This window comes from Camellia sinensis, chromosome 7, assembly GCF_055761805.1.
Source record: "Camellia sinensis isolate YWXY chromosome 7, ASM5576180v1, whole genome shotgun sequence".
Taxonomy (NCBI): domain Eukaryota; kingdom Viridiplantae; phylum Streptophyta; class Magnoliopsida; order Ericales; family Theaceae; genus Camellia; species Camellia sinensis.
Window position 1 is genome coordinate 143,981,342 of NC_138967.1, and position 14,120 is coordinate 143,995,461.

The 14,120-nt window shown below is 38.6% G+C and overlaps 1 protein-coding gene across 1 annotated transcript; it reads right to left on the bottom strand.

The window, feature by feature from the left end:
* Positions 1 to 2,445: 2,445 nt before the first annotated feature.
* LOC114301656 (exopolygalacturonase) lies at positions 2,446 to 5,295 on the bottom strand. The gene is made up of 4 exons (XM_028246627.2): positions 5,013 to 5,295; positions 3,767 to 4,075; positions 3,119 to 3,637; positions 2,446 to 3,010 (listed from the first exon to the last, which is right to left on the bottom strand). The coding sequence occupies exons 1-4, from the start codon at positions 5,136 to 5,138 to the stop codon at positions 2,765 to 2,767; spliced, it is 1,200 nt and encodes a 399-aa protein (XP_028102428.2). The 5' UTR covers positions 5,139 to 5,295; the 3' UTR covers positions 2,446 to 2,764.
* Between the last annotated feature and the right edge of the window lie 8,825 nt (positions 5,296 to 14,120).

Genomic DNA, 14,120 nt, shown 5'->3' on the forward strand with positions numbered 1-14,120 from the left:
GCAAAACCGACAAAGACGAACTGGACAATTAACCAGAAGATGAGTGGACGGAAGATTGCGGTTGTGACAGTAATTGCAGGCATTGGACTTCTGTGGTGAAGGTGGGGAAGGAGAACTGCGAAGCTGGGGAGTGGCAAGAACAGAGTCCACAGGGTGCAGATGGAGAGTACCAAATCTGGTTTCCTCTGACAGGAGTTCAGAAATTGCTTGCTCAAGAGTGGGTAAAGGAGTGCGATGAAGGAGAGATGCTCGTACTGGCTCAAATCGGGGAGTGAGAGCCATGAGAAACTGAACCAAGCGTTGTTGGTCACGATAAGTAGTAAATAAGGCAGCATACTTAGTACAATCCCAAGGAGGTTCAGAAAGAGCGAGCTGATCCCAAACAGAATACATTTGGGAGAGGAAATCATTAATGTTCTGAGTTGTGTCTTGACGCATACGGTGAAGATGACTCAGAAGCTGATATTGGTGAGCAAGGCCAGTAGTTTGATAGCGTTCTTGTAAAAAATCCCAGATGGCTTTGGCAGGAGAGGAAGCAGAGTCAAGTTGGAACCGACCAAACTGAAGGTTGATAGAGGTAATAGAAGTATTGCGAAACCAAGTGATGATCTGATAGTTTTTACTATCCCAATCTTCCAGTCGGTCGACATATTTGGTAGTGGAGTCCGTGGCAGCAGAATCCGGGGTCTCTTGAATGGGTTTGCACACATCCCCAGTGATGATGCGCTAAAGTTTCTTTCCTTTGAGGAAGCCAGACATAGCTTGGGCCCATAGGACATAATTAGTCCCGTCAAGAATAACGGAAATAGGGTGGTTAGAGAAGTCCAAGCGATCCATGAGAGAAAAATAGCACAAGCAAGGGAGAATCTGAAAATTCCAAGGGCACCAGTGGGTGCAGAAGGGTCAAAATAGTCAGAAACCAGGCTGAACCGGTCAAAAAGGGCCAAAAATGGGGGTGAACCGGCTTGGGAAAGTGGCTGAACCGGTTAGAGCCGGACCGGCTGGAGCCGAGTGGGTGACCAGCAGGTGCAGTCGGTGCGAGCCGGCGCGAGGGACGCGGGTGGTATGGCTTACGCGGACGGCTGGCGTGGCTGGCGGACGCGGAGCGCGTGGGACGTGGAAAGAGGTGGCTTAGGCGACTGGGGACGCGTGGAGCGCGTGTGATGCTGAAGGCCGAAGCAGGCGACGCGCCGGCGACAAAACTAGCGCGTGACGGCGCATGTGACGGCGAAAGAGGATGAATCCGGTGGCCGTGGATCCGTAGTGAAGAGATGAAGGCTTTGGTGGTGTCCAAACTGTAATTGAGAGAAGGATGAGAGGGGCAGCAATCTGCAGACTGCCAAGAGAGAGAAAGAAGAAAAAAAAAAAAGGATGCTAGGAAAGAGACTAGGCAGTATACCTGTGCTCTGATACCATGAAACAAATAAGAGAGTGTAAGAAATCTCTTGTATATATTGTATCTGACCGTGTAAGAGGAGACTCCATTTATAGGAGCTATTGTTTACATCATCATTATGTTACATTACATAAAATATTAGAAAGTGGCCGAAAGCAGCCGAAAGCGAAGGCGTGCTCTGGCATCCTAGCATCCACTATATATATAATATATTAGTATAGCTATGTGTGTTAATATAATATATATACATATTAATGTATGTTACATTATATTAATATATGTTAACAGCAACGATGGAGGAGTTGTCAAGATTGTCGATCACCACCGCCTTATACCTACCCAAAAGCAACTGAAGCACCATGTGGGTTTCAATATACCTAGCACCACCAATCACAAGTATGTTTTGCATCGTAACTACACAACTCAATTCGCATATAGTTATATATATATATATATATATCTGTGTCTATATAAAGAGAGAGTAATTGAAGACTTTAGACATTTTGGATCTAATGACAATTGTGACTTTGATCAAACTTTAACAATCTGTAAAGTAACCCAAAAACTTTATTGAAAAAAAATTTGAGAAAAAGAAGAACAAAGAGTGGGTTGGGTTGGGTTTTGGACCAGTCTAGAATTTGGTTCTCAAATGCTCCTCCTAGATGATGATGAAGAAGAAGAAGAAGAAGAAGAAGAAGAAGAAGACCACAAAGAGAGAGAGAGAGGGGATGGCGGTTTTGCGGCAAAGAAGTTATAGCGGAGTTGATGGCGGCAGTGGCAATAGCGGTGGGCAGTGAGTAGGGTTAGGGTTAAGAAACAAGAGTTTTAGTGGAGAAGATAAGGACACTCTGGTAATTTTATTTTAGGACAAAATTATAATAGAATTTCCCATTTTTTATTTGGGATAGAGAAAATCCACACAAATCGAGACGGAGATGCGGGACAGGGCAGGGAGGAAATTGCCACACACACTTATAATTCTAACATGAGACATTGAATGTGGAGCATTTAAAATTTGCAAATAAAAACTTGACAATTAAGAAAAACTATTTAGCATTCAGCACAAACAATATTTATTATTATTTGTCAAAATTTGTAATCAGGTTCGTTTCTTTGTATACAATACAATACGATCCTTTTACAATTTACAACTACAATCACCTCTACCAATCAAGCATGCTTTTAGGCATGGACGATGTGGTGCATAACTCTCTATCACAGGTCTCGCTTGCAACAGGAGCAAACAATGACCCGCCTATATATTTTTCTTTTATAGTTGGAAAAATAAATAAATAAATACAAAACGATAATATAAAAATATGATTACATATAAGCATTTAGCCCTTTCCTCGAGTCCAAAAAGCATAATTAAGAAGCTTTAGCGGAGTTGACACAAATAGGAGGATTATGTGTGCCAGAAAGTCTTGGTTGGACGTTTTTACATTGGCTCGTAGCAGGGCCTCCTTTTCCAGTGTACTTCAAGTCGATATTACTAACCTCCACATTCTGGCACGGTGAGCTGCTGCTGCAGACAAGCTTCACAGCAAGCTGAGTCGAAGTAGTGCCCCTAATGTTCTTGAAGCTAACATTGCTAATCCTAACTTTTGATGGAACCTGAATAAAAGAAAAGATTAACAATTCAATCAAACATAGTATTCTCGATTTTAATTTGTAGATCAAACAAAACAGTGTAAACCGTGTTGTTTATTTGGTAATTTGTACCTTTAGTTGGCATTGGTTATAAGGACAGTATTCTTGATCAATGAGGATAGGATTGCCAACATTATTCATTATGATGTTCTCAAAATGCATGTCGGAGGCAACGCCAGGAGCAGGGGACGATGGCCATGTTTTCACTCTCACGCCATTCATCGTGTTGGATATGGTGCAATTCTTAACATTGATGCCAACAACAGGATCTTCTTTCGGGTACCTTCCGAGGCTTCCAATGCTGATGCCATGGCCAGGTCCACAAGTCACTCTCTCGACAGTTACCTGTTGGCTTCCATCTCCAATCGAGACACAATCATCTCCGGTCTGTATGCTTGTGTCTAATATATTGATCCCGGTTGAACGTCCAATGTGGATTCCATCCGTGTTAATGCTAGTTCCAGGCGCGGAGATGGTGAAGTGCTGGAAGGTGAAGTTCTTACACCCCAATACATTAACATGGAAGTTCTTGCTGTCCTTGGAAGTCACGCCTCGCACGATCGAATTGGTGATAAAGTTGAACCTCAGGTTCTAATTTCAAGTCAAATACACATCATGGAACTTATTTTGTTAGTTTGTATAGCATTTTTCTTCCATCGACATCAATATAAGAACGACATAATGGAATGAAGAAGTGTAGTAGATATATTTGGTTATTACCATGGGTATGGCCTTGCAATTGGGGTTCTTGCCACAATCATTTTGGGCCCAAGCGGCGGCGCCTTGGCCATCGAAAGTTCCAGAACCGGATATTGTAAGATGATCAATGTATGCGATGGTAAGCCATGAATCACCCTTGAGTATGCCCAGTTGAGCAGGGGCCTTCAATGTCCCGTCAAGTTGAATCTCCACAGGAGCCTTGCAAGGGCCTTGGATTTTCACTTCATTTAATGGATATGTCCCTTTTGGAATCACAACTTTACTAGCACTTGTTGATGCACATGCTTCTTTCCAAGCACTCAATAGAGCCTAAAAAAATATTCAAAGAAAAAGAAAAATCAAGAACTGTTTCAGCAAAAATCCAGTGGTTCATGTGCCAAGCATCTTATTATTGTTTTTTGTTTTTAATTTTTCAAAAATGTCTCTTTTGGAATCACAACTTTACTAACAATTGTTGATGCACATTCATCTTTCCAAGCACTCAATAGAGCTTAAAAGAATTTTCTCAACAAAAATAAGGACTCTGTCAACCAAAATTTAGAGGTTCATGTGCTAAGAATCTTCTTATTTGGTATCGTTTTCATTTTATTTTTTTGGAGAACAAGATATAAAACTCGTTTGACAAACCCTGAAATGCTTTTTAGAACAATCCCTTTTTAATGAAGACTTGGCTTTCCTCTAGTCTAATAATTGGATGGAAGTCTAATAATTGGATGGAAGATTCAGTTGAGGTGCTTCGGGCCCATTTTTGGCTTATCTCGGTGATTCAAATAATTCAACTTATAATGCCTCCTGAATAGATCTATGTAAAAAATTGAGTTAATCAAATATCGATAGTTACATGCTTATATCAAATTTATTTTTAAAAAAACGGGTGGTTCCATTCTCAAAAACATATTTTTTGTGTATTTTTTTAAAGACAAATGTGATTAAATTATTTGACTACAGATGTTTGATCAATTTGAATTTTTGCATGAAAGATCTATATTGCGTGCACTACCAAATACACAATTCGAATCACCAAAATGGGCTTGGAATGGGGAACAAAATTCCTTTTTAAAGAAAGACCGCAAAGATGTATTCAAATTTTTAAAATTGTTTTTGTACAAAAATAAAAAGGATATGAAAATTATGAGTTTTTTTATTTCTTTTAGTATTTCATTGTTTTTGTTTCTAAAAACATCAAAACTGAAAACGATGAGAACAAAAACAAAGCCAAATAGTTTTAAATTTGTAGTATTCTTACTTGGGTGATGTCTCCTCCAGGTTTCGCGCCATACTTTGTTACATCAAAAATGGCTGCATGTATTTCTACAGCTTGAGCTAATAACAAGAAGAAAGAAATTAGTGAGACACTTAATTTCATAACCATTTTTTTCTTCTTTCTTTTTTTTTTCTTTTTTCTTTTTTTTTTTTTTCCTTTTTTTCCGTCTCACACTATTTTGCAAGAATGATGCAATTTGATCTTTGATGGGAGCCTATATATATACACACATATAAAATGAGGAAGAACTTGAGACCACAAAACTCCTAACACAATGCTATACTAAATTTGTTTGAGGTTTTAATGTTTCAATTCAACTTCCTATTAATAAGTATGAGTGATAATGTGTTGCCAAGTGCCAAGGGAAAATATTATGAGAAACAATTTTTCAATCTCAACCACTTCTTTTCACCAGTGCTATGCAATGTGTGTTTTTCAGTGGTTATTTTTGGATTAATTGCCTTTTTAGTCATTAAAGTACGCAATTTGTGACATTTTTGATTTATGATATTTAAATTATATCAATTTAATTTCTATTATATAAAGGTCTCGTTTGGGAAGCGACTACTTTTTAGATTTTTTATTATTTGGCTAGTTTAATAGGTTGTTTTAGTTTTGTATTTGGGAAGATGAGTTGGATTTTTTGTTAGATTGTTGTATTGAAAAATGTGTTTGAAATAATGTGGGAAAAGAAATGACAAATTGCCCCTAATGATTGGTATGGTATTCAAAAAATTTCAAGGGCAATGTCTTTTCGCGTTCCTGGCAGTGTACCTGTTGCAGATGGGTTTTGTTTGCATATGCTTTTTTGACTTTTTTCAATTTGAGGCTGTTTTAGCCTGCAAACCCACTTGTGAAACACCTCCAAAAAGTGTTTCTATTTGATTCTCAATCTAATTTTGTTTGTAGATTCTGTTAAAATCAATGATAAATGCGGAAACTCAATTAAAAAAATTATAATTTTAGTTTCTGATGCATGAGATTTGTAATATTTTAATTTCCAATTTTTTATTATGTCAATTTAACCTTCAATGTATACAAATGTTTCAATTTGATTTCCCAACCTATTTTGGCCATCCAACATGCATATTTATATTACTTATATACATATATATATCAAAACATATTGGTATACTACAAGAAAAAGCATTATTGGTGATAAGGATCTTATTTCATTGTGAAAAGTAAGCTTTGGCCGACATTTTATTTATTTTTTGGCATTGTAAAATTGTATTTTTCTTGAGGATATTTTCCTTCAAAGACGTTGATGTTTTTTTATTTTTATACTTTGACCATATATATTTAAGGTTTTCTCGTCCATAGTTCAACTAGATAGAGTTGTAATTAGGTTTGGGATCAATAGCAACACTTTATATATATATATATATATATTGACGACTAAATTGTCATAATTTATATATTAAGAAGCAAAATGAGGGTGCCTCTATTTACACACCCCATTTTATTTTAAGGCACACCATTAATTGATTATTTTTTTATTACAATAATAACCTTATCTAAAATGACCAAAATGACCAAAGACACACCTTAGTTGAATACACAACCTTCTATTAGTTAAATTACCATTTTGAACAGAATTCTAATTACACACCAACCCTAATAATCTGTTACTGGCATTTTTCACGTCAACTACACAGCACTAGCAATTTATATTTTATGTATGCATTCAAATCCTTCGAATTACAATAACCCAAACCCAATTGGATCCAACAAGTGCTGAGAGAGAGAGAGAGAGTGACAAGAACTCAAAAAGATTATGCAAGATTGAACCCTAGAACTGAAATGAGCTCACAATTGAAGTAAAAATTCCAATTTGCTCAAAACAGAGAGAGTGACAAAAACAAAAAAACTCAAAAATTGTTCAAGATTGAACCCTAGAACAGAAATGGGCTGATGTAGTATGTGAGAATCACAAAAAAAAACTAAAAACCCAGAAATAAAACACCCCAATTGAACCCAAGAATGGTTGAAAAAGGAGAGAGTGACAAGAACTCACAAGATTGTCCAAAGTGTGAAATCAAAGAAAACCAGTGAATCCAAAGGGAAGTACAAGAAGATCAAAACTTTGATCAACCATTGAATGAATGATCCATTACAACTGGGGTTTATCAAGAGGTTTGTGGCGCTTTGGCATTGAATGATCCATTACAACTTCCATTTTTCATGATCAAGGTGATGAAGATGATAATGATGAGATACGAAGCATAGAAAGAGTTGGAAAAATTAAGGTATTCTGGTTTTTTTTTTTTTTTTTTGAGTTTGAGGTGTGTACCAAGTGGTGGGCAGTGAGGACAAAAATGGAACGTTGTGGTGTGTGTTAAGAAAAATTATGTTTTTTTAAATTATTAAAGGTATAAATTGAGTAATGGTGTGACTTGAGACCAAATATGGTATGTAAATAGAGACACCCGCAAAATGACACAAATCATATTCTTTGGCGACTAAAATCAAATTTACATATTCACCCTAGCTTTAATGGTATTGCAGGCGGAGTTTGGCTGATGAACTAAACTAAAACATATTTTACACATTGAAAACTAAATTGATACAATTTAAATATTGAAAACAAAGAAACTAATCACCTTGTTTGGTTTTGATTGATTTTTTAAAAGTAAAAAAAAAAAAAAATTATTTTTTATTTTTAATAGTTTTTTTAATATTTTAAGTTTTTTTTTTTTTTTATAATCTAGATGCACATAACTTAGATGCACCAAATAAATAAAATATTTGTGAAAAAATATTTTAAAAATTCAATAAATACACAATAATACAAAAATATATTGAATTTTTATTTTATTTTATTTTTTTGTATTTTTTGTATTTGATGAATTTTTTAAAGATTTTTTTCATAAATATTATATTTTTTAAGTATATATAGGTTATGTGCATCTAAAAAATAAAAATATTTCTAAAAGTATTGAAATTTTTTACTAAAAAAAACATGGAAAACTAAAAACTTATGGTCTATTTGGTAACGTTTACGTTTTCAGTTTATATTTACAAAAATTTTATAAACTAGTTTTTGTTTATTTTTTGTTTATTTTTAAAAAAACAGAAACTACAAACGCGTTTGGTAATTGACAAAATATTTAAAAAAAATTAACAATATAAAAAAGAGTGAGAAATGGCAAGTGGCGGTGGAAGACGGTGGGTGGTGGCGGGTGGGTGGGGGTGGTGGTGGTGGTGGGTGGGTGGGTGGGTGACGGTGGTGGGTGGTAGCGAGTGGGTGGTGGTGGCGGTGGTGGTGCCGGCGGGTGGTGGGTGGTGGTGGCAAATGGGTGGCAGATGGCGGGTGGTGGTGGCAAGTGGGTGGTGGATGGCGGGTAGTGGTGGGTGGTGGCGGGTAGGTGGGGGTGGTGGTGGTGTGTGGGTAGGTGATGGTGGCGGGTGGTAGCGAGTGGGTGGTGGTGGCGGTGGTGGTGGTGGCGGCGGGTGGTGGGTGGTGGTGGCAACTAGGTGGCGGATGGCGGGTGGTGGTGGCAAGTGGGTAGGTGGTGACGGCGGGTAGGTGCGTAACGGTGACGGTGAAGGTGACGGGTGATGGGTGGTAGCGAGTGGGTTGTAGTGGTGACGGGTGGTGGGTGGTGGTGAGTGGCAGATGGCAGATGGCAGATGGCGGGTGGGTGGTGGTGGGTGGCAAATGGCGGATGGCGGGTGAGTGGTGGTAGCGGGTGGTGATGGTGGGTGGGTGGGTGGGTGACGGTGGCGGATGGTGGGTGACGGATAGCCGGTGGTGGTGGTGGTAGTGGGTGGGTGGGTGGGTGGGTGACGATGGCAGGAGGTGGGTGGTAGCGAGTGGGTGGTGGTGGTGGGTGGTGATGGTGGTGGTGGTGGTAGTCATGACGGGTGAATGGCAAGTGGCTGGTGGTGGCGGGTGGTGGATGGTGGTGGCGGGTGGTGGATGGTGGTGGCAGGTGGTGGCGGGTGGTGGTGGCGGGCGGTGGATGGTAGTGGCGGGTGGTGGCTGGTGGCGGTGGTGGCGAGGGGTGGGTGGTGGTGGCGAGTGGGTGGCAGGTGGATGGTGGTTGCGGGTGGTGGGTGAGTGGTGGTGGCAACTGGTGGTAGAGGTGGGTGGTGGTAGCGGAAGACAGTGGTGGAAAATGGTGGCGGCTGGTGGCTAGTGTTGGGTGGTAAAAAAAAAAAAACTGAAAACTCAAAATTGAAACACATTTTTTGAGTTTACATTTTTTGGCCAAATTTATAAACTGAGACCACTGATTTATAGATCAAAAATTTACCAAACAAATTTTTATTTGAGTTTTTTAAATTTTTGTAAATATAAACAGAAAACTGAAAACGTAAGTGTTACCAAACGACACCTTAATTTTTATGAAAAGTTTGCACAATTTTCTGAAACCAAACAAGGTGAATGGTACCTATTTAGACACAAAAAGAGGTTGTACATTGTTGTAAAATTAAGACTAGGATTCCATTTGTTTCCGGTGCAAAAAATAATTATCTTTTTGTAAATAAATATTTTTCTATATTTGATTGCGATCTTAAAAATGTTAATGTTGGCGGTCATGGCAATTGATGGTGACAGCAGCGGCAATTGTAGCAATGAGGTGTAAGAGGCAAACATAGTGGTGATAGTTATAGTGGTTGTAAGGTGGTCGCAGTGTAATGACCCTCATCCTCGTCTTAGCCATGTTTATGTGCATTTGCATGATTTTGTTTTGTTAAGCTTGCATTGTAGATTTTGACTTGTTTTGCCTAACGTAAAGGTCTCTGTCTTGTTTTGTGCTTATGTGATATTGCTTGTATGCTTTGTTCCTTGCTTGGTGTGTGTTAAGCTGAAGTCATCTTAAGCCTAGATCACACCTTTGAACCTCTTACACCCAGAACCATCTTGGAATCACTTTGGTTAATCTCCACCTTCACCCTGGCATGTTGGCCGAGATGTCATCATTTGGGCCGAAGTGTGCATCACCTAGGCCAAGATGTGTATCATCTAGGCCGAGGTATTACCATCTAGGCATCCAACATCCTTGATCCTTGCACCTAGTGATCTTGTCCCTGGATTGGTATGACCTACACCGAGGTGTGGCACATCTAGGCCAAGGTGTGGCACAGCTAGGTCAAGTGTTATCCTTCCTAGCCGAGATCATTGAGACCTTACTTGCCGAAGCCTATGTCTTGATCCGAGATCCTTGCCTTGTCAGAGTACCCTTGTCACCTTACTTGTTGTACACACTTTGTCATACTCTTGTCTTGTCATTCTGTCACCTTTTTGAAGAGATCCAATATGGCGTTGCCACGTGTCCTAATAGAGGGTTAAGTCAGGTACTAGCTGAGAACCCATATCATTTTGTGTCATACCTTTTGCATGATAAAGAGAGAAGCTCTAGGAAGAGGAAGAGAAGTTTAGAGTGAGAAAGCTAGATCCCAAGCTTGATCTTCACACCTTGAACCGTTAAATCCGTGTTTTGAGGTTAGATTCTTGATCTACTCTTGTCGTTCTTTATGTTGATCTAATCGCATTGCATGATCTAGCATGATTCATAAGCCATGCATTGATTCAAAGTTTGGATTTAGAAAGAGGAAATGATGTTCTTGTGTTCTTGAAATAAAACCATGTTTTGATCTGAAAGTTTGTATCAAGATCCATGTTTTTGTGTTTGTTTTCATAAGATCTTCAAGTATGGGTACCCAGGTCCATGTTTTTGAACTCATCTTATGAAATTTTAGATTTTAAATAAAGAAGTTATGATTTTGGCATTCATGTTCTTCATGTTCTTCAAGAGGAAACTCAGATTTTTCCAGACTTCATTTCCCTAAGTGTGGTCGCCGAGACCCACTCTTGCCTAGACCCTACACCTAGACCAAGCATCGTATCTCACATTGGCCTACCTTGCATGATCACCTGCACTTTAGTTTGTCTTGCATGCGCACCTAGGCCTAGGAAACCATACCTCGGCCAAGAGGTGTAGGACCTCGGCCAAGACCTGGTTGGTACCCAGCATGTTTTTCCGAGATGAAAAACAGTGTTTTAACTCCCAGCACATGTTTTGCTTTGCCTTGGCTTAGTTTTGAAAGAAATGCCGAGATCATTTGCACTCATGTAAAGCCTGTTCTAGGGATGCATTTTATATCCATCTTTGAGCATCTCTTCCTGTCTTCTTGAAGTGCATTCAATGGGATTTATTATGTGCTTGTAGGCCTTGGATCCTTGCTCTAATCCCCACACCCGAAGAGCTATGTGAGTGGTATTTTAATAAAGCTATGTTCTAATATTTTGATAAAAGCTTTGCTTGTTTCGTTTTGGAAAAGTGTTTGTTCAAGTATGAATGATTATTCCTAGTTTTGTATCAAGTATTATCTTGTTTTGATGACATTCTTGGAAAGTCCTTAGTGCTAGGGGACTATAATGCAACTAGTACCCTTGTTTGAGATATCTCCCTTGCTACCGACGGCCTTGTGCGGGTGGGTTTGTCTAATCGATTCCGGGTCAATTATTCCCTTGTTTTGTCAGGAATGTCATCCCTTGTATTATATTGATGCTAGTAAGCATCCCTTGAAGCTTTGGAAAGACTTGGTAGATGAACTTGGTTCATCCCTTGATCTTGTACAAGATATGCTATGTATTGTTTTGATAAAGATCTCAAATATCATTTATTCAAACCTTTATTAATTATATCATTCACTGAGTATCCAAGCTCACCCTCTCCTTATATATATGTAGGTGACGAGCTTGAAAGTGGTGACACCTAGATGTTATTTACAAGTTGTTTTGGATTCATGTTTTGCTAGCATCTTGAAGATTTTGCTTCTTAGCTTTTGGTTATGTCTTTTGTATATGTCGGTTTGAGAAGCCTTTTGATCAAGATGTAATATGTACTCCATTTTATTTTGTATTCAAGTTGTAAAACCACGTTATGTATTATATTTCATTTTATCTATGCACAGCTCTTATGTGATAACCCTGTTCCGTATTATGCTAATTGGTCCTTATTATGAATGTGATTATGTGTTTAATATGTTTATGTGTGCCATTTATGTGAAAATATGTGGTTTTGAATTTCTATCTGTTCACCGTAGGAATATCTGTTTGATTATCTGCTTTGGAATTTAAATTGAAGGCCTTATCGGCCACAGAACCTGAAATTGATTACGCCATTGTGATTGGCGTAATTTTTAGAGCCTATGGTGAAATTTAATTGAAATTGATTCGGATCGAATTAAATAGATTAAATCAATGATATAGTGCCCAATTATTTAATATTTATAAGTGTGATTAGTGGGACTTATATTAAATAGGCACTGCACACTCAATTCCTCTCCTTTGTTACATCTTGCCTGATTTTTAACTCTAAGCAAAAGAGAGAGGGTCGGCTAGAGAGAGAGGAAGAGGGAGAGTTGGGTGTTTGGCTCAAGTTGTGAAGATTGGAAGGTCAACTCTAGATTTGACCATAATTTGGGAAGATTAAAGCCTCTAGGTAAGTGAATTCATGGAACTTAAATTGCAATTTTGTGAATTCAAGTTTGATTAATGGTCGAGAACATGAATTAAATTGATTGTGATGGAATTGAGTTGGTTTTGTTGAGTTTGAAGTCATGGAATGCATGCATGTGTATAATTGCCATGAATTTGTATAAATGAGTATGAAAAATATGATCCATGTAGAATTTTGTTTAGAACTTATGCTTGTGATCACCATTTGCACCATTTGAGTTGGAATTGGAGTTATATTCCACATGCATGTACAATTTATAAGGAAATGAGTTTGAAATACATGGGATTGTTATCATGAAAGTAAGTTGGGGTAATTTGGGTCATGCATGTAAGTAATTCATGGAATTGAGCTTCATAATGTTGTAATTTGGTATTTGTACCATGTTAGTACATGTTTATGTGAAGATTGAGCCATAAAATGCAAGATGTATTGATTTGAAGGTTGAATTTGAGCTCAAGAACATTGTTGGAAAACCCAGAAATTTTGATGTCCGCTCGAGCGAGGGAACCGCCGCTCGAGCGGGAAATACGAGCTCCCAGTATTCTCTACAGTCATGACATCCGCTCGAGTGGGAAGTTCACACTCGAGCTCCCGCTCGAGCGGGGAGCTATGTAGACCAAGTTCACGCTCGAGCGTCTGAGTGCGCGCTCGAGCGTAAATTTGATGTAACCAACACTTTTGCAGACCTCATGGGTCCGCTCGAGCGAGGAAGTCCACGCTCGAGCGGGGACCCTATTTCTGAAAATTTTAAAAAGGCATTCTGTGTTTCGTTTTCTATTCTCTTTCATTTCTAAGTACTCTTAGGCATACATTGAGCATTGTAATTGAATTAAAGGGATAAGAATAAGGCCTAAAGAGGAATATGTGAATTAAAGAATAGATTGAATCATTTGTGACCCGTATGTGTTATGTGATGTGTAGGGTCAAGCTCTAGGGCAAACCAACCAACCGATCACTATGAGTAATATCTTGACAAGATATCTGAAATATGTTGTTATCCAATTGCTTACTTCTATGTAAGTTTATAAGTTTGTTGATTTGATTGGTGGACAATGTTTGCTATGCCAAATAAATGGGCCACAGGCCAGTATGATTTGAATAAAAATATGAATGGGCCAAAGGCCAGTTTGACATGAATAAATGAATAAATGGGCCAGAGACTAGTATGATTTGAATGAAAGTATGAATGGGCCAATGCCCAGTTTGACATGAATAAATGACTGAATGGGCCAGAGGCCAGTATGATTTGAATGGTAAAATGAATGGGCCAGAGGCCAGTATGATTTGAATGAAAGAATGAATGGGGCAGAGGCCAGTCTGACATGAATGAAAGACAAATGGGCCAAAGGCCAGTTTGACATTAATGAAGTGGGCCCGAGGCCGTCCGAAGTGTTTGGAACTGAAGTTACTTGATCCATATCTATTTATGTACTAGATAGAAATATGAATTGGGCCTAAGGCCGTCCGATGTATATTGTTCCAATGCATCTTCTTTAATTGATATTATTCACTGGGCTTTCGCTCACGCTCATTCATGTGTTTGTAGGTGAGCCAAGAGAGGTCCAAACCCAGCCTCAGTGAAGTCTGTGTGGAACAACCTAAGTTCTGAAGAGTC

Excerpts from the sequence above, each read along its gene's own strand:
- LOC114301656 (XM_028246627.2), bottom strand. The coding sequence starts at position 5,138 with ATGGTTATGAAATTAAGTGTCTCACTAATTTCTTTCTTCTTGTTATTA. Across the intron at positions 3,638-3,766 it reads ATTGCAAGGCCATACCCATG|AACCTGAGGTTCAACTTTAT; the intron begins GTAATAACCAAA and ends ACTTGAAATTAG. Across the intron at positions 3,011-3,118 it reads ATAACCAATGCCAACTAAAG|GTTCCATCAAAAGTTAGGAT; the intron begins GTACAAATTACC and ends TCTTTTATTCAG.